A 26,237-nucleotide genomic window follows, 5' to 3' on the forward strand; every position below is an offset into this window, starting at 1 on the left:
TGGCATTACACAGCATCAGTCGGTGATCCCGGGGCCGGGGATCTAAGATCCCTGGGGGTCGAGTTGAGTCCTGAGGACCGGAGCACCCACAAGCTTGTAAGCAGCGTGTGCGTGCTCCCAAAACCCGATATGGTCCTCTGCTCCCGCCATATCTGCCCCTCCCACTGACCGTACCTATCACAACACCCTCCCCTGGTCCTCCTACCTCCCCCCTGATCACTTTAGTGCCGAGTCCCCCAGACATGGCATGGATTGGCCTACCCACCCTACCCCCCCCCATACCCCCTAAAAATTTATCAAAACACCCCACTAAAAACCTAATCAATTTGGGTTTTTTCCCACTAGAAAGAATATGCTGCAGCAGCCGACATATTCCAGCCTTGTCCCTTCGCTTCCTCCAGGCTTCTCCCCCAACCTGCCTTCCACTCACCTTCCATTTGCTGTTTCGAGCCTGGGAAGAACACTCCTCCATCCTCCTATGGGTGAGAAGGAAGAGGAAGCTCCTCAGCCCTTCTCCTCTCGGCGACTTCCTTTCTAGCAATACTCAATGGTGTTGTGTTAGAGCGCCACCTAGTGACATAAGGCTTCTCTGCCAGTATATGCTCTCCTCCCCTGCACTCAGGCTTCAGCTCCAGGCAGCATTCGCTCCATAAGACGCACAGACATTTTCCCCCACCTTTTGGGGGGGGAAAAGTGCGTCTTATAGAGCGAAAAATATGGTAGTTGCCCATGTAATATACCTTAGAAAGGTTGTGTTAGCAAGTACTATTGGTACCCACACCTATTCTAGCCTCTGATGCTATTATGTTCCAAGACAAATCCTCTTTAAGTAAAGTATTTCTTAATAGCAGATATTGCATTGGTTGGATTCAAATGTTGTACAAAGACATAGCTTCTTAAATATGCATACAATAATGGCCAAAATTGTGGAAACCTTTTGGGAAAAGTGTATTTTTGAGGTTTGATGGCTAATAACACCTTTTTTTGTAGTAGTACCATAAAATTATATACCAATGGAAAGATAATTTAATCAAGAATGTAATGCAACATAGTTTGTTCAATTATCTGTACTGTATTCTATGAAAAGTTATAGACAAATAACCAGAAAAAGGAAGCACAACTTGCTTAGGTTAATAGCAGGTAGCTTTCCTTCATCTGATTGTAGCCAATGAGCATGAGTGTTTAGAGAGCCAATCAAGTGTCATCTTGTTTTGGCAATGAGCCAATCAGATCACAGTAGGATTCAGTTACTGATGTAATGTATTGAAGCTGAAAGGAGGACATTTGTCAGTGTGTTATGTGATCGCTATCAAGTTGGTTGGGGTTTTTTTCCTTTCATTTAGTGAGCTTGTAAAACATAATAAAATTAAAGTAATGGTGCAAAGAGTTGACTGGTTGCCCAGAAAGCGATGTAAAATAGTATTATTAAGTGAACAAGGCTACAGTTATAAAGAAATTAGAAGAAAAAATAGTGAAAGGTGGCATTTCTACTGTACACTTTTCCCAATTTTGGCCACTACTGTATGCTATATATTCTGGTTTAAACAGTATCAAGGCTCAAAATGGGTTGGGTAATTTTTTTCCCCTATCTAGGGCAACATTCATTTGAAGATATTTGCTCAGAGCTACATGCCAGATGAGGGCAGTGTGGATGCAATAATGTGATAGGGCCATTGTTTACTTTCTGATACCTTTTTTCTTCTCTCTAATCTTTTTTGGTGGAAGGATTACCATATAATCATTTGCAGACAAGGAAGGCTAGAAAAGAATGAACACTCTTGATAACAAGTTATTATAAAGTTCTGCATAGGAAGGTGACAAAACTCTTTCTTCAAGTGATCTTTCATTTGTTTTTTCTGTTGAGGTTCAAGGGACAGGTTCCGTTCACAATAAGACTTTTACTTTTTGATGGATACCTCTACTATAGTCTTAACATCTACTCTAAGAATCGTCTTTATTCGATTCCCTTTTTATACAAACTGTCTTCGGAACTTTTAGTCCATCGGAACTTAATTCGGGGTTTACCTTTCTCTCTGTTTTAATGTAAGTCTCTTTAGAATTTATAATCTTTACACTATGCACGTGGTGATGGGGAAATAATAAAGCAGGAAAGAGTACTTGTATTAGGGACATCAATAAACAGTGACACCCTCAAATCTTCAGTGTTTGTAATCAGTATGCACAATATGGGTATGAAGCAAAAAAAGAAAAAGAAGAAAAACTAGAAATCTTAAAACAAATATGACCTGATAACATCAGAGGAATGTGGTGGGATATGATTGAAACTTAAATGATGATTATTCAGGATACAGACACAATGGTGGTGGAGTGATTTTGTATGTAATAAGCTATATATCTAAAATATGACTTAAAATATGGAACTTTGGTTAAAAGCTTCTGAGTAAGATTAAAAATCCTAAAAAATGAAGTCATATCCACGTGGGAATTTATTATAAGGCATTGAGTACTAAATTTAAAGGGTTTAGATTTTTAAACCGAGTCCCAAGTTTTCAAGGAAGCAGACTATAGTGGTAATATCTGCTGAAAAATTAATAGAACTAGTAATAGGAGGCCCAACAAATTTCTGATTTCTCTTCCTGACAATTTCATTTCTCAGAATTGCAAGAAGAAACAAGGGTTTCAGCTATCCTGGATCTAACCCTGACCAACAGAGAGGAATTAGTCAATGGACTGGAGGTGTGTGGTAATCATGGGAAAGCAACTATGTCATATTGGCGTTCAAGATAACTAAAGAAAAGCTGAGCAAACTCAGTCATATACCTTGGACTTCAAGAAAGAAGATTTTAATGAACTCAGGCGAAAGGTGGGCATCATGCCATGACTTGAAATCTTAAAGGATAAACAAGTCAAAAAAGGATGGGAAATCTGCAAAACAAGATACTGAAAGAATAGGCACAAATAATTTCTAAAATAATTTAAAATGGAAGAAATTTTAGTAGACCTACATGGATAAATAGTAATACCTATTGGCTGAAACAGAAAAAGAAATGTATAGAAAATGGAAGAGGAGAGTAAGGAGTAAAAGGATTATCTGATGTTTGAATAGATGAAATAGAAAAAGCTCACACTAAGATCAGGCTGCTGAGAAATTCAAATAATAATAATAGTATGTCTAAATTTTGGAAGAATTAGAAGCTGTTGGTCTGTTGCATCAGGAAAGCAGGGAAGCCATAATGATGGAGGTAAAGATAAGGTGGAACTCCTTAGATACTAAGAAGACAAAAAGAATCTTTCCTAATGTCAGGACAGAGAGAGAAAAAATCTCAGGATTGTTCAGGTTATAGTAAAAGTCCATCTTCCTATTTTAAATGAATATAGATCTCTGTGGTGAGACAAATTACATTGCAAGTTGCCTTTGGCAAGAGGAGTGGCATACAAGTTTGGTAATTAAATAAATAAAGGCTGAAGTAATTTCAGAACCACAAACCAATTAGTTTAGGATTTGTGCTAGAACAGGAACTAAAATGCATTGTCCAGCAGCATGTCTTTAAGCACTAAATAAAATACTGTTATCAAGAGGCAGCATGGTTACTTAAGAATAAGTTGTGTCAGAATAGCCTTATTTATTTTTATGATGGAGTAATGGCTGTCATTTGTTAATCAAGAGAATGCTGTGAAGTAAGCTAGAGGTTCCCAAACTTTTGGGCAACAGGGACCAGTGCTGTGGAAAAAGGTTTTTCCACAGACCAGAAGGGGTGTGGTTTTGTGTACTGCTTGCATCCCATTGATGGGGCTTTTTTTTGTTTGTGCGGCCCTGTTGCTGGCATGCTACAGACTGGTGCCGGTCCACGGACTGGAGGTTGGGGACCGCTGTAGTAACCCATTTTACAAGTCTTTCATAATAACCTTGTAAACAGTGTAACATTAGGCTAGAGCAGGATTTCCCAAACTGTGAGATATACCCTCTTGGGAAGAGACAGACAGTGTCAGGGGGAGATATGAGGAACCTTTTAATTACATTGCTACAATACATCCTCCTTTCCCAGTTTCATTGTATTGTCATTGTTCATTTGTGTTTATTTTGCAGTTTAGATTTTTGGGGGAGATGTGTATATTAATATTACAGGAAAGGAAGGTGTGATGGTAAAAAGTTTAGGAATACCTGGGCTAGAGGATTTTGAGATTTGGTAGACTTGTAAATGGTTCTGCATTGATTTAAAAGAAAGTATTAAGCAAGGTCAAAACTAGCATGATAGTGTTCAGAAGTAATAAAGTGCTGCATTTAGTTAGGAAAAATAACAATTGTATAGGTATACAACTGGGGAGTCTTAGCTTTGTGGCAATATCTGTAAGAATGGTTAGTTGAATATGAACAGCCAGTGTGATGCTGCAGTAAAAAGGCCAGTACAATTTTGGTTTGCATTAACAAAGTGTTATAGCAAAATTATATGAGGTAATAGTTCTGTTATACTCTGGACTAGTTCGAGTACTTGGAGTACTATGTCTACTTGAAATGGACATGGTAAAGCTGGAGTAGATTTTTAAGGGGGATTACTAGGTTGGAAATTTATCCTCATGAAGAAAAGCTTAAAGCAGAGGTTCCCAAACAATTTCATAGACTGTTTTGTTTATAAGTAGTAAAATATCTTGTGGCATCCTTGTGAGTTTGCTGGGCACAAGGTTTGGGGAAAACGGGCTTAAAGAAGCAACATATGTTCAGCTTGCAAAACATAAGACTGAAAAGAAGATAAAATACTCTTTGAAATTAAAAGGAGATCCAAACTTAATACCGTATTTTCCCCAAAATAAGACCCAACTGGAATATAAGCTCTAGCATGATTGTTTTCAGGACACTGGTAATATAAGCCCCATCCCAAAAATAAGCACCAGTTAAGATCGTCAGCAAGACAGATACATTTAGTACCGTATTTTCCCCAAAATAAGACCTAACTGGAAAATTAATATAAGATCTGGTCTTATTTTCGGGGAAACACGGTAGCATGACAAATTTTTTGATGGTAAGAGCTGTTGACAGTCTTACTAGAGCAGTAGTGAATTCCTCCTGCGTAAGTTTTTTGCAAACCATGATGAGATGGTTGCCAGTATGGGAATAGTTTACCCATTTATGGTCCCATTTATGGTCACCTTGTCTGTTATGCTTTCTACAATGTTAGTGTTTTATAGTAGAAAATATTAAGAATGTTAAACAACTTTTCAATAGTCATAACCTAGAAATCCCAATACATCAAGCATTGAAAGCTGCTTTTAATGTAAAGATTTGACCCAAACTCCCATCTATCTGAGTGAGATGAATAATATCATGGGTTCAAGATCACTGGCTCTCTTTTCATCTTGCCAAGTTCCTTCCCCTTTTGTAGACAGTATGGCAGCTTGTGCAACCACCCCATGTTGAATACTTGCATCTTAAATGACCTGTCCCTTCCGTCTTTAGAGCTAAAGCCAGGATGTTGTTTCCAAATGTGGGTCTTGAACTGGTAGAGTTTTTAAGTGTGAATTTTCTCAAAAATATCATAACTGATTGTTGATTTCCAGAGATAGGCATCTCTGGTTCTTCAAATCACTACTGTACTCAAATATAACTGTAAATAGAAAATAGTTTTTGAATTTTTAATATGTGTGAATTGGTTTATTTTATGACATATTTGAATGAAATCTTATAGTTGACGGAAATGCTAGTGAAATGAAATGAAATGCATGTTTGAGCCAAACTTATACAATAATTATTTTTGTATTTTAATTTACAAAAAATATTTTTAAAAGGAGAAAGAAATTTCCATTGAATAAATAATTAGTGGTTGTGTAAAGTAAGAAGGAACTTATGTAGAACTTTCTTAGACACAATCTCTTCCGGACCAAGCATAATAACTGTTTTTTCCTTTGCTTTGGAGAAAGTTTCTTTCAATAGAATTTGAGAACTAATTGTTCTCGCATGTCATAGTTTCTTGGACTAATAATTATTAGACACAGTCTACGATTGTTCTTGGACTAATACTTATTAGACACAGTCTACGACTGAAAAAGCAATTGCTTCTTTTTTGGTAATGGCTATTTTGATATTAGCCTTTTTGAAGTCTGTTTCACTCAACATACTATAAAATTGAGTTCAGTCATGTACATCCTCATATCACTTGGTTGAGAATTGATATTTAGCATATATAGCAGAAGGATAGGGGTGTCTAAGATATGTCTTATGAATGTTACGAGAATCTTAACTACAAAGGCTGTACAAAAGTTGTTAATAAAATGGGAAATTTCTTAAACTTTTGAATGATAGAATCCTAGTAATTATGCAAAGTTTTTTGGTTTTTTTTAAAGTATATTCTGTTCTCAACATGCAGTTTGTCCAAATGTATTTATTTGGAAAATAGAATGATTTAATGTGGGCCATATCAACAACTGTCTGCTCCTACTTTGATCCGTATTTGAAATCTAGAGAAATGAACTTACTATATTGTTAAATAAGGAAACCATACATACCTATTATAGGTTTGCTTTTTAACAAGAAGGAATAACATTTTCAAATAAAGTAGGTTCTTCTAAGCCAGGGCTTTTCAACCTTTTCACAAATTGTACAACTTTTAGGACATGACAGTATTCAAGTACCACCAGTGCTTAGCAAGGTGCTTAAAACTTGATCACTAAAAAAGGGGAGGAATTTTGGGTTTTACGATTAGATTGATTGATTTGTTATAGAAATGGCTAGTTTATACTATTATGGAAAAGTAAAAAGTTGAGATTTAATGTTAATGCTTCATTCTACTGCAACAGAGGAAGTTGGAAGTCAAAGTCTTTGCTTTGCTTTTTTCCTTCTCCCCCTCATTTTTCTTTCCCTTTTCCTCCCCACTGTGTCCTACTATTTGCTTTTGTATTTTATTCTATAATCTAATAAAATGTTACATACTGTAAAAAAAGGGGGGAAACTACCAGTTTTACTCCTCCTTTTATATCCTTTCTTCGCTCCCTCTTCTTCTTTTATATCCTCTTTTTTCCCCCTCATCCTTTCATATCCTCTCCTCTCTCCCCCCTCCTCCTCCTTTTCTCTTCTGGTATGCTGGAAGCGCTGATTAGCTGGAGGTGCACGTGCCGATCATGGGCTCTCAGTAGAGCCCCGGCAACACCGCTGCTCCAGCTGAATCTCCACCCGAAGACTCTGTGTGGCTGCCGGCCATCCCCCAGGCCGCCGGAAGTGCCGATCAGCTGTAGCCGCATGCCGATCCTGGGCTCTCAGCAGAGCCCCGGCAACATCGCAGTTCCAGCTGACTCTCCCCCAGGCCTCTCTGGCACTGCCGCCACTTCAGCTCATCCACTTTTATAACACTTTTTTTTTTGCAATGCTTTTCAATCAGTCGTACACGTACCACCTGCTAAGGTGCTGAAGTACCACCAGTGGTACACGTACCACGGGTTGCAAAGCCCTGTTCTGAGCAATTGTTTTCTGCCCATAATTTTTTTAGAGGAAGTATAATTTATTTGATTGTTGTATATAATTCAGTATTATTTATAAAAACTTGGGGATAAGACTGGTTAACAGGTTAAGAGTTTAGGGGGGGTTGCAAGGGGAGTCTTTAAAAATTGGAAACAGTGGTTCTGTTTGATTTGTTTTTCGATTAGCTGGCTTTACCACTCAAAAAATGGATAATCTTATCAACATACAGCAGGGTAACTGTGGAGTTTCTAAAGTTGTTATTCTTTAAAAAATCTACTAAATCCAAAGAAAAGTAAATGAAGAATCCCTTTTGCACACTTACTGGTAAATAGGAAGTACACCCAATAGTCCTTTTGCTCATCTACTAACCTGGAGAAGCAAGATCAAAAGCATTTCAAACTTGTTTCTCCAGGTTATTTATTTTAAGTGTCTCTCTTTCTAAAAGATCCGAGGAATGTTTCATTCCTCATGAAATGTTATGACTGGTTTGAATCTTTTGAAAGGGATTTATAACATTGGTACAAAGTGCTTTAGTTGACTCAAGATTCACTTGAATCAGATTTACAAGTAGTACTTGAAGTAAAACAGGTCACTTATCAAAAATACAGAGTTACAACAGACATCCCAAAATTACATACGAACCTGTTTCAAAGTTATGAGGACTGCATTTGCCCTGATGATCAACCAGGGAGATGCTTTAGAGCCCCTCACCTCTCTCCCCCCATCCAACCCCAAAGGGACTCCACAGGACTTGGGCCTGCTCGCATACCTTGTGAAAGCAGCCACCATTGTCAGCCAATTCCCTGGAGAAATGGTGGCTGCTTTCAGAGCTTTCTGCCCTAATCAGCTGGCCACTGGGAAACTGCAAGGCTCTCCTGGCTCTTGCTAGGCCTTAGGAAACCAGACCCTGCATGCTAAGGTAGCAGTTTTAGGATGAGCTTTCCAAAAATCTTTCCCTTGCTTTAACCCCCTCCATCACCCCAAAATTGACATTTCTTAAAGAAAACAAAAAAAGCTGGTAGAGGCAGACTTGTTCATCTTTTTCTCCCACCCCCCACCCCTTTAGGTGCTGAAACTAAATTCCCCACCTCTTTCCTCCAATCTCTATCCTCTTTAACAATTTAATTTACTAAACTTAATTGCATGCTTGCGATTGCACTAGGGAGAGCAGGGATGGTTGGTGAGGTAGTTCATTTAATATTTGTTCTGACTTCCAACTGTAATGGACAGGATTCATTATGGTTGTAATTCGAGGACTACCTGTATACATGTGGATTCTAACCTCACAGTGTCATGGAAATAATGAGGTCTAAATCACTTTTTTTGCTATGTGTGCAGATTAAAATAATTTGCTGAGATTAGGAGTTAGCAATAGTCTTTTTAGACTTCAGAAACAGATGTTTTAATGAGTGTGTATCTTTAAATACTTTCATTTCAGCAAATATTGTACAACTGCATATTCTTGAAATTCCTGTTTTTCAGGTGTTGGAAAATCATGTTTATTGTTGCAGTTTACAGACAAAAGGTTTCAACCAGTTCATGACCTTACTATAGGTAAGTCCTTAATAGGTAAATGATGAAAGATGATAATTCTATGTGTCAAAATTTGAAATACATGAAATTTAAACATTGGATTTAAGATTCGTACATAAATGGTTCCTAATCTATTTGATATGTAATTTAGATATATACTGAACAATTATTATTTCCACAATTATAATTATATTTGTATATAATTACTGCTTTTCATAGTTGTGCGAAAAATTTAAGAGAATTTTAGTTTACTGTAGGCAAACTGTTGATTCATGTGATTCATCGGCTCTATTATGTGATTTTTGATTGGGCCAGGAAGCATGTGCTTAGCAAATAAACTGGAAATGATAGCTTATCATTTCCTTTGAAAACCAGAAACAATGGTATATGAGGAAATAACAAGCCAGGATAATCTTTTCAAGTAATGGTAAATCTGGGGAACTCTTTTTTTTTTTTCTTAAAATGATCAGAAAAATAGGAAGATGGGAACAGAATATGTTGCTCTCTAGTGGAGACTTGTATAGGGAGTCCTCAACTTACAACAGTTCATTTAGTGAAATTACAACAGCACTGAAAAAAGTGACTTATGGCCATTTTTCACAGTTACGACCTTTGCAGCATCCCCATGGTCATGTGATCAAAATTCAGATGCTTGGCAGCTGATTCGTGTTTATGACCGTTGCTGTCATAAGGTCATGTGATCATGTTTTGTGACCTGACAAGCAAAGTCAATGGGAAAGCCAGATTCACTTAACAACTGGATTACTAACTAATCAACTGCAGTGATTCACTTGACAACTGAGGCAAGGAAAGTCTTAAAATGAGGCAAAATTCACTTAACAAATGTCTCACTTAACAACAGAAATTTTGGGCTCAATTGTGGTTGTAAATCTAGGACTACCTGTAGTCATTCATTTAGAGAGTCCTTCACCCACACACACACACACATAAAGCAGTGCTTTTTTTCTTAAAAAAAAAAAAAAAGGTGCCAGAACTCACACACGTCATACAACCCACCTTGCCTACCCTACAAGGTTTCATCCAAAAAAGGTGCCGGAACTCCGTTCTGGGCGTTCTATGAGAAAAAAAGCCCTGACATAAACACACATAAATACATAACAACAGGTAAGCTTGTAAACAGTGAAAACTATTTTAAAGCCTTATTAAAGTATGGATGATTTGGGGGAGAAAGGAGATAACCCCTTTCTTCCTAGTAACAACCCTGTATTGAAAATATTACAAAAGTTATTCCTGTAGTCTGTCAAGAAAGTCTCCTAAAATTTCCTCAAAACCAATCCTACCTTCCTGTCATACAGTCTTATGATGCAATACAGAACTCTTCAAAAATGATTTTTGGCTTTGGCCATCAGGTTTCCCACCTCTGGTTTTAGGAAAAGGGTGAAGTTTTCTGAACAAAATGTAAACCTCTTTTTGGAGACCTTTCCAAAAGCATAAATTCTGTGTTCTTGTGATAAACAAGCATTTATGAGTGTGGTTTTAGGTTTTATGCAGTCACGTTAATGGAAAGGAACACACAACACTAGCATGCTCTTATTTTTGATAAAACTATTGTAGCCCTGTTGTTTACTACACAGTAATAATGCCAGTTTAAATCATGCAGAATGCATCCAGTTTCTAAAATGTTTTCCAAAAATAAAACATCACTTTAAAATTGTATGAATTATGTCTCTCTTGATGTGTAGATATAGTTCAATTAACATATATTTATTTTCTTGTGTACTTAATAGCAGTGAGTTAGTAGGAAGTAACTTTAAAAGAAAAAAGAGGCATATAGTATACTATTTCTTAAAGTATGAATTTCTTTTATCTATTTTCTGTTTGCCTATTTTTGATGGAGAAAATCATACTTTGGGAGGATTATTCTTATTTTTCCTACCACAGTTCAAATGCAGCAGTTTAAATTTTTTTCTGGCATTTTCTCATGGTTGTGATTAAATGTTTTCCTCTAGTTCTTGAATTAGCAGAAATATATGCCAACATTGATTGTATTGTCACAATGACTGAGTCCTGAACTGTCTCATTGTTGAAGCTGGCTATTGCTCACAATTAATGAACTCTCCTGGCTGCATTTTGCCTCTCAAAAGAGGAAGGGAATGTGGCACCTGCCCATGGAGAAATAAAAATAAACTATGGCCATGCATAAGATTTGACAAGAGTTTCAGAATGAGCCAGGCAGGCATTATCCAGAGAGATCCTTCTGTGGAATCCAGGTACCCTTTCTGTCCTGTAGTCCAATCCCAAAATGACATGGTAGGTAGCACTCACTCTCTGGAGGGAGAGGGCATAAGTGCTACAGCTTCAAGCTGTAACTTAGAATTAGATAGATCCCAATCCATGTTATCACTAACATCATCACTGAGGCATCTCCATTCATTTGCATGTCAGTCTAAATGCCAAAATGAATATAAGTTGCCTCTGCAGTAGCCTGCAGAGATAAAGGCAAAGTCATAATGCTATGTCCTTTAGAAATGATTAGTAAGGCATCTTCATGCTACAGTACTGGGTTTGAGTATGAGCCATCTATGTGCTAGAAACTATTACTGTATATACAATGCCTGGCATGAATGGAAACTTAGTAAATCTGTAGCAAATAGTGTAAAGGAACTAGAATACTGAAGCAACTGGAGAACAATATTGCAATGTTTTTGAAAGAATGATGTAGATCATTTTCTTCTTTTATAATTTTGTGTATTTTTCTTATTGTTTTTGTATATTAGTTAATCCAAACTAAAAAAAATGATGAGTTTCATTTTGTTTATTACTCAGGTGTAGAATTTGGTGCTCGAATGATAACCATTGATGGGAAACAGATAAAACTTCAGATATGGGATACAGTAAGTAAAATTCTGACTGCAAGAATATTTTAGACAAATTCATATTGTTATTTAAAAAAATAGAAGCTACCAAAAATAATATGATCCTCCAGATCAGCAAAACTGTTTCTTGATTTTTCACTTGCTTAAGCTGGAAAGATTATGAATTAATTTCTACCAGGACAGACAGTGGCTTCATTTTATACTTGGAGTGGTGGTGGGGATGATGATGATGATAATTTATGACATTATTGTTAACTTGCTACTTTTAGGCTTTGAAAAGAGTAGGGAAATTATTGTTCAATTTTTGTCTTGTTTACTTATACTCTGAATTAGCATGTTTTATTTTATGGGCTGTACTAAGTAAAACATGTCTACTGGAGTGAAGAGGTTTTAAGCAGCTACATTATGGAATTAGTTTATTCAATAGTATTGCATCATTTACTTAAGTGCAATTGGCAAAGAAGTCTATCACTTTAAAACAATGCTTTAAAAATTGTTTTGAATTTTTGTTCCCTTCTAGTTTTTTTAAATAAATACATGATGGTCAACTCATGGTTCTTAGCCATGGTTCTTAGCTTTCTGCATCTAATAACAAGAAACTGGTAGTTTATAGTAGGAAATTGAGAAGAGCATGGAAGTCTTAAAATAACTGCTTAGAATTGCTGGAAGGGAAAACAGGACCAAACCTTAGATTTCCCTTCAGCTATTGAGTTTTGGAATTAGCAAGGCATGGATGTTGTAAAAGTGAACAAGGGTCACAATTTCCAACAATATTTGAAGACTATTTCTAATCAGAATCAAATTGTAGTTTTTGCAATATAACCTTGATGAATATGAAAGATACATAAAAAAGATCCAGTAAGTAGGTAAAGATTACAGATTGTCCATTGCTGTAGTGGAAAGCAACTAAATCACTCCCACATCACATTTATTAATGTATCTTCTGTATTAATATTAGAGTAATAGTTCATGTATGAAGGCAAATATACATGTCCCAGGATAATGTTGCAGGATCCAGTAAGGGTCAGAAGCAGTAGAACACAGTTTCAAGATCTGCAAGTGGGCATTACACACTGCCCAGAGGCTATCATATGAGGACAAATCATGCTTTGCAAAGATCTCTTGGAGGTGAGAGATACTTCTAATGTAATCTATCAGATTGCCTCTGTGACTATGTAGGACAGATGGGGAGGAAGCTAAGCACCAGATTGCAAGAACACAGGCGAGGGTCAGATAAGGAGACCCCAACTCGTTGGTAATCTGACATTACAGTGAACAAGGATATACATTCAATTTCTCAGCTATTAAAATTGTAGACGGAGCAGATAAAAAGATAGCCAGGGAAATGATTGAAGCCTGAGAAACAGGCCCCTTGTCAGTCAAGTGGAGAGCTGATTTACCACCAGCTTATCAGATACTTAGGAGCAAGGATTTGGTAGCACAAGGAAACAACAGCGAATAGCCGGCCATCAACCAGTCAGCCAATAGGAAGCCACACCCAACCAAGCATCATATAAATACGACGCATAAGAGTAGTCCAAAGACACATTCCGGTAGAGAGAAGTTGCCTGAAGATGGGCTCCTGCATGAGTCTGAAAGCTCAGAAGACTAACCTGTGGCCCTGCTGACTAACTCATGTTGGATCCTGCAATAATAGTTTGGTTTCTGATAATTTCACAATATCAAATAATACATAAATAAGATTTAATTTGAAGTTTCCATTCATAGATGTAACAAATCCAGTGGGAAATGAGAAAATGACAATGAGAGAACTGACAGAACTAACATTTTGTCTTAAGATAAACATTAAATTAACAGATTCACTCTGGCTTGTTCAGTTACCCGTATTTATCGGCGTATAACACGCACAGGCGTATAACACGCACCTTCATTTTAAGAGGGAAATTTCAGGAAAAAAACTTAAAGGTGGGGCCGGGCGGCGGAGCGCTTATATCGGCGTATAACACGCACACATCATTTGCCCCCTATTTTCAGGGGGAAAAAGTGCGTGTTATACGCCAATAAATACGGTATTTAAAAATCCTGCAACTGGACCAAGGAGAGCATATATTTGATTTCATTTCTGGTTCCTTTGATGTTTTCTTTATCTTTCAAGTTTTCAAAATTGTATTTTATTTCATATACAGGTAGCCCTACTTTATGACCATTCATTAGTGACTATTCAAAGTTACAGTGGCATTGAAAAACTGACTTATGTCCTCCCACCTGTGACCTTTGCAGGGTCTCTGCAATCATGTGATCACAATCCAGGCATTTGCTAACTGACCTCGCCCATACGACAATTACAGTGTCCTGTAGTCATATGATTGCTATCTTGTGACCTTTCCAGCAAGCATAGTGAGGAAGCTGACAGGAGGTTTCAAGTTACGGTCATGTGATGTCTCACTTAATGACTGCAGGTGATTTTTTAAAATAACCATGGCAAAAAGGTAGTAAAATCACATGATGCCTCACCTAATGACTCCATGCATAATGATGAATTTTCTGATCCCTGTCGTTTTCATAAGTCAAGGATTACCTGTATCTATATTATCTGTCCCTCTAATTACCTAAAAAAAATCTCTTTCAAATGAAGAGATTACTATTTTTAGGAATAAGGGTATTCATAATATTTTGTTTTTAGTTATTTTGTGTACTACGTTCCAAGCAACTCTGTTTCAAGTACAAAACTGCTGTTATGTAGTCAAGACTGCAGCCTTATTCCTGTCCTATAAGTCTTATAATTTACAACTAGAAATCTTAACAATATCAAACTTACGATTAGAACAGCAAGACAGAAAAGTGCAATAAATTGCAACATAGAGATGATCTGGATATAAATCATGAAATATGGTTTATATATGGTCATTGGCTTCTGACATTGCATATTTTATATAAATATCTTCATGTCACATCTATCAGAGCTGTATGCAGACTTAATACAAGTTTCCAGTTGCCTAATATCATAATACAGAGCTTATGAAGTAACTGTCCTGCTCTGATTAACCTGAGACTTCACAAGCTCCGTAGACTTGGAATATTTAATATTGATTGCTAAATGTCCTTAATTTTTTTATTACAATTTATCCAGATATGATAGCAAAGCTGTCATATCTTTTCTGCAGGTGGTGTTAGAAATATATTTTCTTCTATATGTTGCTTACATCATCACATGATTTAGTATTGCTAACGGACAACAAGCAGTTTCTGTTAGCTGCTTATTAAAAACTATTGATACTGATGTGGATTCTGTTCATTTTTTCATCTCTATATTTAGTTTATAAGTTACATTATGGATTAAACATCTATTACATATTTTGCATTGCTATGCCAAACTGTACTGATAATTAAACTTCTGGATCATTTATTTGAAAGATCAACTTACACACAAGATGTTTTGTACATTTTTTGTGCTTGCCTTTCTACCAGTATGTATGTATGTATGTATGTATATATGTGAGTGAGTGTGTGTGTGTGTGTTGTGTGTATTTCATTCTTTGGATAAGCTTTGTTTCAGAAGTACAGGATGTTATTTAAATGATAACAGACATATATAAAACCAAATTCAAAACTCTTGCTTTTCATAATAAAATGATGGAGAAAAAAACCCATCTGAAGATTGTTGAAATCTGGCTGCAGTTTATGATATAATGGATAAAATCTGCATCCTTGGCCTTCATACAACTTTTACTCCAGCAGATGGTGGGCGTAAAGATGTCATTCATCATTTATTTACAATGGGCTTTATTTATTCTAGTGTCAACAGCTGCCCCGGGGAGGGAGTTATTGAATTCAAATGTGAAGCACTGGGCTATTTGCTTCCTTTCAAATTTGTCTTCAGAGCTTAGTTGCTAGGAGTCCATTCTGTACTCTAATAATGATTCATGTATTGTGAAGCCATTCAGTAAATTGGGTTGTCAGGGATTGCCAAAAAAGGTTTAGAGGTCTTGTTCTTGATTTTTCCCCCTAATGGTGCTCTAGATTTTTTAAAATTTGTAAGTCTTATTTTCAAGAAATAGTGGCAGTTTATTTTGTTCCCAATCTCAGTAAAATAAATTTCATAGTATAGCTAAGTAATCTGATGTTTCTCACACATGAGGAATAAGAAACTGTTGCTCTTGTTTTACTACAGGCTGGGCAAGAGTCCTTCCGTTCCATCACAAGGTCATACTACAGAGGGGCAGCAGGTGCTTTACTAGTGTATGACATTACAAGGTGAGACTCTTGCAGTTTAGTGTGATTTAGACTCTTGTACTCTTGTAAAGTATACTGGGTTAGTCTCCTACTAGTTCATGCTTTGTTTAAATTTTATTGCTATCATTGGACCTATTTTAAACTTTATTAAGATGGATTATATCTATTGTCAAAGTACATTCAAGTATGTAGGACTGAATGTGTATATTCACACTGAGTTTTAGAGATAATATTTAATGTGGCTAAGGCGAATACTTAATTCTGAAGTGAATCTTCTGTGCAGCTGATGAAGCTTGTAATTTGAGACCAGATTTCACAGTGTTCTGCTGCTACATTCTTAAGCATTTATACTTTTCTGTAAAGGGACTCATAAAATCCCCAACCAGATGAGTGCTGTGTGTGTGTGTGTGTGTGTGTGTGTGTGTGTATTTACATACAGATGTGTGTATTTACATACAGATAGATAGATAGATAGATATAGATATAGATATAGATAGATATCTTATTACATCGTAGATTACTTTTCTTTCTGGATTAGGTTATATTTTAATATATTGTGCTGAAAGTTTTTATGTTATTCAGATTATAGAGATTATTTGGTTGCATATTGTATAAATTCAAAATGTAAGGCCTTTTTAAGAAGGGTGAAGAATATTTGGTTTTTCCCAAGTTATTAATTAGTTTTGATTTGTAATTCACTTAGAATTGGTATCAGTTATGTGGAATATAAACTCTAAATGTTAAAACATAACCTTTAGAGATATTTTATTAGGTCTTTTGGTGCTCATTTACATTTTAGTTTCCTTTTAGGAGGGATACTTTCAACCATTTGACAACATGGTTAGAAGATGCCCGCCAGCATTCTAATTCCAATATGGTTATTATGCTAATTGGAAATAAAAGGTACTTTGTTTTCTGATATGGCATACATTAGGATAATTGTAATTCTATATTTAGATGTATAATTTAGAGTTTAGATTTTTTTTATTCTACTCTTATTTTTATAAATAACTCAAGGCTATGAACATACTAATACTCCTTCCCCACCCTGTTTTCCCCATCACAACAATCCTGTGAGGTGAGTTGGGTGAGAGAGAGTGACTTGCCTAAAGTGACCTAACCGGTTTTTATGTCTAAAGTGAAACTAGAACTCACAGGCTCCAGGTTTCTAACTGGGTACCTTAACCACTAGATCAGACTGGTTCTCAGTTGCAACAAATGCAATAATAAAATTAAAAACCCTAACTCTACATGTTGAGGCTATTAAAAGTGGTTTAATTAAAATATTTTTCATTTTCTCTATGCAAAATATTAAATGCCCTTTATTGTATAGTTAGCTAGCTTCTTGTCTCAATAGTTCTGCAACTAAATAAAATCACCTTATTCCTGATCTTCCTATGCCAGTTGCTTTGCTATCTGGAACATTAACATTTTTTTTGCTGCTGGATTTCTTTGCATAACTTTCTCTGGCGTCTACTATCATTCTTCATTGTTTTTGTTTTAAAACATTGTTTTATAACTTTAGCAATTGCCAAAATCTGGCCTGCTTTAAATTTATTATATTTTATTTGCAATGTTACTGTTCTTAGGGGACAAGTTAATGAATAATAAAACACTTCTTTCTGATGAAAACAAATCTATTGACAGTGAGCTGGTACTGATTTTATTTCTTCCATATAGCCAGCTACCCTCTCAAAATGTAGGCTGTTAGAGAGATCACAGATTCTGTAGTGTGTCCATAATTATAATAGTTTATGGTTAATAAGCCAGGGTGAAAAAAGCATTGGGTTGCCTTTGTACTATATCCTAGAAATATTTTAGGACACAATTAATGAAAGCTGTGCCATTTTTCCTGTTTTAAGGAGGAGTCAGAATATTTGGTTGGGCAATAAATAGTAAGGAACTATTTTAGATCCTATTTTAGATTATTAAGCATGACACCTGAAATTTGAACCTACTGTTTCAAGGATATCCATAAATATCCTTAATGGCACAAAATGACAGGGAGCATATATTTTCATAATGATGATTTTAATCTTACTTCAAATATGTAAGCAGTTTCTTAAATGTTGCTGATGTGGACAATTCTACACAGTAAATTTAACATAAACTTAACCAAACTTTGAAAAGTAGTAAGATAATTAAATTTGATCTAATTTAACATAGATATAATTCAGCTAAATATAGGTATTCTAAGTGTATTTAATAATTTCCCATTAAAAATAGAATTTGATAACCACCTCTGAAGTATATGGGAGACTCACCTTTGGGCCACATGTGACTTAGCTTGTAGACCTCTGTCATTATGATGAGTCATATACATTAATAGACATTTATAGACAGGATTTGTTTTATTATTCCTACTTGTATCTCATACTGTATATGAGGCAATTGTTTGGAAATAGTTAGCTAAGATAATGAACAACCATTAATTTATTTGAAGAGAGGCATGTCTTCTGTTAAGCACCAATGCTGGCAATTCAGGCACTGGACAGAAATTTTAAAACTTTCCAACTTGATGTTTTTAATCAACAGTGGCAAATATATATGCAATTGAATAAGTGGACTTCAGAAAAATAATACTACCTGAGATAAGACAATTTGACATAATTGTAATCTTACTTAAATATTCTAAACATATATAACTAAGCAATCCTGATATTTTTCAATTAATATTTTTTTTCTTAGCGATTTAGAGTCTAGAAGAGAAGTGAAAAAAGAAGAAGGAGAAGCATTTGCAAGAGAGCATGGCCTTATCTTTATGGAGACATCTGCCAAAACTGCTTCAAATGTAGAAGAGGTAATTTGGAGTATTTTTTATATGTTAGATGAGAATTCTAAGAATAGAAAAATATTGAAAAATATATTTGAAATAAAGATAAAATACTTTTTCTTAACTACTGAACATACCAGGATCCCATTAAAAGCCACAGGATGAAATGAAGCATTCTATGCAGATTGTAAGGTTGTGCAGCTGTAGGCCACATGTCCCAGTCCTTTCATTGATATTTTAATGCCTACTTACTCCAAACATGTATTTTCCTGAGACCACATAGCTAATTTGTGAATATACAAAACTGTGTGGCTTTTTAAGGAGCCATTGACAGGTGTAGTGAGCATGATCATGCCAAATTTAAAGTACTTTTCCTACTTTGGACCTGAAGTATATATTCCTAACAGAATGGTATCTTCCAGATTACTTCAGCTCTTATGCTATCGAGTGCTCTAGAGGAGGGCTTTTCAACCGGTGGTACACGTACCACCAGTGGTACTTTGGCAGGTGGTATGTGACCCTCCTAGACAGGTGTAGCGGGGGAGGGGAATGAGCTGAAGTGACCCAAGCCTGAGGGAGAGGCAGCTGGAGCTGCAGGACTGTTGGGGCTGGCAGAAGCCCCAGGAGCACCGCAGGGCTGCAACTGATTGGCGTTTCCAGAAGCAGCACATAACTGGAGGTGAAATGAAGGGAAAAGGAGAGGAGAGGATATAAAAGCAGGTGGTTTTTGAGGAAAAGGGGAAAAAAGACAACAGGGAAAGAGAAGGGGACGGAGAAGAAGCTGTGGAAGGAGAGCTCAGCAGGCTGGGAGGAAAAAGAGACAGGGAAGAAGAAGCTGTTACTGGAAGAAAAGGTCCCCTGGTTCGTTTTCTCCAGCCAGGAGAATGCAGTCAGTGCTGATGAAATGAAAAGCCAGAAGACAAGCATGTCAGAAAGGAGGTTGGTTTATTTCAGAAGCCAGTGGGTTCCAGATCAGCTGGCAGCTTGAATGGATTATCATAAGTATTTTTATACATTTTTACAGCATTTTGTAATTCAGAGGCTTTTGTAATTCAGAGGCTCAGTTTGTTTGCTTTGTTTATTGGAATATTTTAGTCTGTTTCACAAAGGCTAGCAATGAGTCCAAAGTGTTGGCTTCCGTAGGTTAGTTCCTTTAAACAAATTAGTTTTATCCCCTTATCTTGAGACTGTCTATGACTTTTATCAAGTTTTCTTTGTAGGTAAACAGGCTTAATTTAAGGTTATTGCTTTTCGCAATTGCCGGAGCCTTTCAGATTCCAGTTGCAACATTGTGACACGCTTGAGGCAGCTTAAGGGGAAAAAAAACTGGAGTTTAGTGTTTCTTTATTCTGTGAGGCTTTTGTGAGCCTTTCTTGCTTTGCGCTTGATTCCTGTGTCTTTAGGGGTACAGTGAAGGGACTGGGGGGGTCCATTCTTAGTACACTGTGAAAGGAGAGCTTAGAAGGCAGAGAGGAAGGAGAGGCGAGGGAGAGAGGAAGAAGGCCAACCAGCCAGCTGGTAACTGCATATTAATAAATATGGATAAATTCATCATACATTTATCAGTGCAAAGGGAAAGTGATTCAGCAGAGGAACTGCCACCAAAGAAATTAAAACTGGCACTTTTTTCCTTTTTTTCTACAGTTTGTAACATTTTATTAGATTATAGACTAAAATACAAAAATACAAAAGCAAATAGTAGGACACTGGGGAGGAAAAAGGGGAAAAATTGAGGGGGAGAAGGGAAAAAGAACAGACTTCCTCTATTGCAGTAGAAGGAAGCATTAACATTGAACCTCAACTTTTTACTTTTCCATAATATTATAAACTAGCCATTTCTATAACAACAAATGAATCTAATCAGTAAAACCCAAAATCCCCCCCCCTTTTTTTTTTAGTCATCAAGTTTATGACACTTTGCTAAGTACTGGTGGTACTCAAATATTGTCATGTCCTAAAAGTGGTACAATCTGTAAAAAGGTTGAAAAGCCCTGATCTAGGGGAAGGGAGAGGGTATGAATGTCAGCTGAAAAGCCCTGCTCCTTCTACTGTACCTTAGAAATTTTGCCAATTGACATATGAGAATGACTTTTTTTTACATTTAGTTTGTCATGCAACACTATCAAGTTCTCACAGAACCCTAGGTTTCCTCAGAACAATTTGAGAAACTCTTCAGGTTTTTTACTCAGAGGAAGTAGAATTAATGCTGGTGATTAAAAATAAGACTTAAAGAGATATATTCAAAGGAATAGGAAAGCCAGCAATCAAACTACAAAAAGCTATGGCACATTAAATCAAAATTTATTGAGTTGTATTTTACCAAGGAATGTGGGGAATGATTTTCTATAGAGTCTCCAATGTAATCACAAGTTGCATTAAGAGTCTATTGATCTGTTGTTTACAAAAGACTTTGATCAAAATTGGATAACAGAGGCAGCAGGCAGACATTGAGATTTGTACAGTGTATAGGTCAACAGCAAATAATCATTTGTAAATATCATTTAACTTTATTTTAAGTACCAAAGTAACAGAGAAATATGGATGTCACTTTGCATTCTCATATGCAATCCCTTATTTTTCTCCCATAAAATATACTAAAACAATCTTGGCCCAAATATTTTTGTGGCGAGGGAAAAAATGGATTGTGATAGGAAGGTGCATTAACTGACTGGCAAAATATGCCACACTGAGAACTACAATGTTAAGGAAAGGAGTGACATGTGCTGATCTTGCCCTACCTATCTCTCTGGATTTTATTTCATTGAACCAGGAATTGCCAAAGACTTCCAAAATTAGGTTCGTCTGAGTAGTGGCTGATTCAAAATAATCTGGCAGATGGTCAGCCCCAAACAAATTGGCTTGTTCTGATTTTGAAACAAGACATTTTTCCTGTTTGATATATATATCTATAAGTCACCTGTTGCAACAGAAACCTTTGCTAAAGTTTTCTGTTCCACTATTGTAATATCATCTCAGTTTTAAGTTCTCTTATTGTCCATTATTATAGACATTCAGTCCTTGTGAAATTGATTTTTCTTCCAAAGAGACTTTAGTTATTCAAAAATTGTTTTAATCTGATTGTCATGTATTTTAAATTCTTTAAAATAGATGATGATATGAAATATTTATTTGTACTTCAAAAATATTTTGAAATATTCATTCAAGACCTGCATCCAGCATTGGTGGTTTTTTAAATATAAACATTCTGTATATTCCTAAAATGTTTGTTTTAGAAAATTAAAACTGGCTATTTTAATCTATTTTGCTGTTTGATCTATTTTGCTTTGTATCCAGGAAAACCTGTCTGGTTTAATTTAAAATGTTGGGTGACGTTTTTGCATTTTGATTCAAATTAGTATTTGTAAACTGAAACTTTTTTCTTTCAAAAATATACTGTTAAGTTTTTTTGTTACTTTATGATTTATTTGCTATTATAATTCTCATCAACAACATATTGCCACCAGATGGCAGCATGTTACATAAAAAGCTTAAAGAATCTTGACTTTTTCAGTATCCTACAGATTTTTAAAAACGTAATAGTATCCTAAATTATATCTTTGTTTATGTTACCAAGTTTGCAAGTTTATTGTTTTATTGGTTGTAAGTTGCCCAGAGTTGTTTTTAAAATGGGCAGTTATGTAAATGTTTTAAATTAATAAATGAACTGCAGCAGGTGTTGTCTTTAAACATGAGGTGAATGTTATTTTCACAGTAGTATTTGTAAAATACACATATTTTGAATTATTGTTCAAGTACTATATTTTCAATGTAATTTGCTACATTGATATAATCTTGAGTATACAACTCTGCCTTCTGTTAAAAGCGTTCTTTAGTTCATGTTGATTAGTTTATAATCCTACTGTCAAGAGATCAATGTCTTTCTCAAACTATGTACAGGAAGCCCCTGATTTACAACCATTTGTTTAGTGACCGTTTGAAGTTACAACATGATCAAAATTTTGGTCACGTGATTAAAAATGTGTATGCTTGGCAAGTGGTTCATATTTAAGATGATTGCAGTGTCCCAAAGTCATGTGATCACTTTTTGTAATCTTCTGACAAGCAGAGTCAATGGGGAAATCAGATTCACTTAACAACTATGTTACTAACTTATCAACTGCAATGATTCACTTAACAAATGTGCCAAGAAAGGTTATAACAACTGTTTTGTTTATCAATAGAAATTTTGTAGTTATGAATTGGGGACTACCTGTACTAAGATTTTTACAACTGGAGGATGCTGAGACTGAATGCATGCAAACATGCATGCAAATTTATTGTTATTATGAACCTATAATGTGTTTATTGCGGGCCCAATTGGCAAAAGAAAGCTCAAGACTGTATTGGTTGGAAACATGCAGAAGAGACCTTCATCCTGCAATGGATAGAAAATGGTGATGATAGAAGATGGAAGATGGGAGGAGGAGAAGGAAGAAGAGGAGGAGGANAGTAGTAGTAGTAGTAGTAGTAGTAGTAGTTTATAGGATGCTGGCATTATTATTTTTTTTTAGAATATTTTATGGTCCAAATAGTACTGGAATTTGTTTGTTTACTTGTATCTCGCCTTTATTATTTTTAAATATAACTTAAGGCAGCAAACATACCCAACACACTATCCTTTTCCTATTTTCCCCACAAAAACAATCATGTGAGTTGGGTTGATCTGAGAGACAGTGACTGGCCCAAAGTCACCCAACTGGCTTTCATAACTAAGGTAGGACATGAACTTGCAATCTCCCACTTTCTAGCCTTGTACCTTAACCACCAATCAATTAACCAGTTACACCTGAAATATATAAATCCTTCAGATTAAAAAGTTATTATGCGGGATAATAAAATAAAACTATTTTGCTTGTTTGAGCACTTGCAATTATAGCTTGCTTCATAAATTTATATCCTACAGTTCTTGCTAGGGTAACTCTTGAAAGCTAACAGTATCTTCACCACGCACATTAATTATGACTTGCATGATAAACCAATTTAAAGAAAAAGAGTGGAAGGAACATAACATTTTAACAGGACTATTTCTCAGTACATTGACCAAATTCTAGACTTATTTAAATAAAATAAACATTTAGTATATTCCAGTGTCTTGATTCAGAGCTTTGAAAATTCAGGAGTCCCAAAGATGATTCTCTACCACAGAGGTCCCCAACCTTTTGGGCACCAGGGATCAGTTCTGTGGAGAGAGGTTTTTCCGCGGACCGGAGGGTGCGTGGTTTTGTATGCTGCCTGCATCTCGCGGATGGGGCTTTGCTTGTTTGTGCGGACCAGTTGCTGGCATGCCGCAGACTGGTACTGGTCCATGGACTGGGGATTGGGGACCCCTGCTCTACAAACAAAAAAGATCAGTATCTAATACACCCTCCCTGTCCTGTAGGCCAATTTATCATTCTCTATGCAATTTACATTTTGCATATTCTAGGAGTTATCAAAACAGAATGGAAAGAGGAATCTCAGGATCATCCAGTTCATAAACCAACCAATTATTTATGCAGATTATTTTTCTGCTACAGAAAAATATAGGAAATCCTCATATTAGCAGACTGTCAAACATACCAGGTTAGATGGACTGCCGATTATTTGTCACCACTGTATTTTTTAATAATAGACTGATGCTGTGTACATGTCTGAACTTGGATATAAAGTTGTTCTGTTCTGTTTTAGAAAATAGCAAATCTCTTAGGAGATTGCAGCTGTGAGAAAATTTAAAGTTTGGACTGTAGTTTTAAATTATTTTAATATTTATGCTTTCATAATAGTTAATTTAATTACTGCAAAACTCCCCTCCTTTTTAAATATTGAAAACAATTATTTCTGAAGACCACAGATCTGTTCAGAGTTGGCAGATAACTCATTTCTGAGTTCTAGTGCATGTCTGAAAATGTCTTGCTTCCTACATGTCCTGTGAAGCTATAGTATTAATTCTTCTCATTATTTTGCTGCAAATTTTCATGACCCTCTGTGATGATTCAATCATCCACTTACAGTTTTTGCATATTCATATCTTTCTACTCATGGCTGCAATTATTTGCGTCTCCTTCACTGGCTGTAGTATGCACGGTGCAGTAATTGAGCTGCAGTAGATTGATTATTCTAGGGAGCTGTAAGGCCTTTAAAGATGAAAACATATCAGTCCTGTTAATTAGGAAACTAAGCTCTGGTGGCAAGTTCAGCAGTCAAATGCTTCTAGTGTAGAAATTAGGAAAGGTATGATTTGTTCTCCACCATGAACCCTGTTTATTTTTTAGTATTTAAATTAGATTTGCAATCAGGTATAGCAAACCTGAATATATGATGCCAGCTGACATACATATATGGGGGAATGCCAATGGGGGAATGCCATGCTGGAAGTGGTTGCACATTTTGATCCTTCCCTCCACATCTTTTTACCTTAACTTATAATTTTACTATTATATATAGTAATATATATAGTATATATAATATGGCCACCCAGAATTGCCATGTGGTGAGATGAGTACAAATAAATGTAATAAATAAATAGATGCAATAAATAAAACATAAGGCCAATATTCTGTCATATGAAAGATGGTTATTTAATTTATATGCCACCCATCTCCACAGTAAGGTGACTCTGGGCTGCTTTATATTTGAATATTATTAAAGAGAGAAGAATAACTTACAGATAATAAAGAATAACGTACTGTATACGGTGGTGTGAATATAATGCTTTAAAGAAATAAATGTAAGCGAAATATCCTGATCAACTGGGAAGACAAAATGCACACACACATACAAAACGAACACACACATGCACACAGAGACAAACATTTTTAGTATATCCATTTGTTTGCCTGATACTGGATTTCCAGATGAAGCATCCAAATATTGGATCTACAACAAAGATCGTGTTGTTATTTATATTTTGGAAATGTATTTATTTATTTATTTTATTATTTGAATTTATACCCCGCCCTTCTCCTTGCGGACTCAGGGCGGCTGACAGCCTGATAAAAACAACTACAACAATACCCCAAAAACTATCATTAAAACCAAGTTAAGATGAAATATTAAATTTGGCCTTATTAATTTTTAAAATTACTTTTAAAACCCCACTAAAAATTTCCCCTTAGGCCAGTCCTGCTTGTTGGAAAAGCCATGTCTTAAGGGTGCGGCGGAAGGAAGGGAGATCCGGGATCACCCGGATCTCTGGGGGTAGTTCGTTCCAGAGGGTGGGAGCTCCCACCGAGAAGGCCCTCCCCCTGGGGGTCGCCAGCCGGCACTGTCTGGCTGACGGCACCCTGAGGAGACCCACTCTGTGGGAGCGTACCAGCCGATGGGAGGTAATCTGCGGCAGAAGGCGGTCTCGGAGATATCCAGGTCCGATGCCATGGAGCGCTTTGAAGATGATAACCAACACCTTGAAGCACACCCGGAAGGCCACCGGCAACCAGTGCAGCTCGCGCAGCAACGGTGTTACATGGGAGCGACGAGTCCCTCCCAACACCGCCCGCGCGGCCGCATTCTGGAC

General features: G+C 36.2%; 1 protein-coding gene across 1 annotated transcript in view; it reads left to right on the plus strand.

The window, feature by feature from the left end:
- Nucleotides 1-26,237, plus strand: part of RAB2A (RAB2A, member RAS oncogene family) — a 49,633-nt gene that overhangs the window by 10,765 nt on the left and 12,631 nt on the right. Inside the window, exons 2-6 of the mRNA XM_015812376.1 lie at nucleotides 8,891-8,962; nucleotides 11,729-11,796; nucleotides 15,911-15,993; nucleotides 16,783-16,875; nucleotides 18,661-18,772. Of these exons, the coding sequence (XP_015667862.1) occupies nucleotides 8,891-8,962; nucleotides 11,729-11,796; nucleotides 15,911-15,993; nucleotides 16,783-16,875; nucleotides 18,661-18,772 (428 nt within the window). The remainder of the gene's footprint in view (nucleotides 1-8,890; nucleotides 8,963-11,728; nucleotides 11,797-15,910; nucleotides 15,994-16,782; nucleotides 16,876-18,660; nucleotides 18,773-26,237) is intronic.

This window comes from Protobothrops mucrosquamatus, unplaced genomic scaffold, assembly GCF_001527695.2.
Source record: "Protobothrops mucrosquamatus isolate PMUCROS unplaced genomic scaffold, P.Mucros_1.0 scaffold79, whole genome shotgun sequence".
Classification (NCBI taxonomy): domain Eukaryota; kingdom Metazoa; phylum Chordata; class Lepidosauria; order Squamata; family Viperidae; genus Protobothrops; species Protobothrops mucrosquamatus.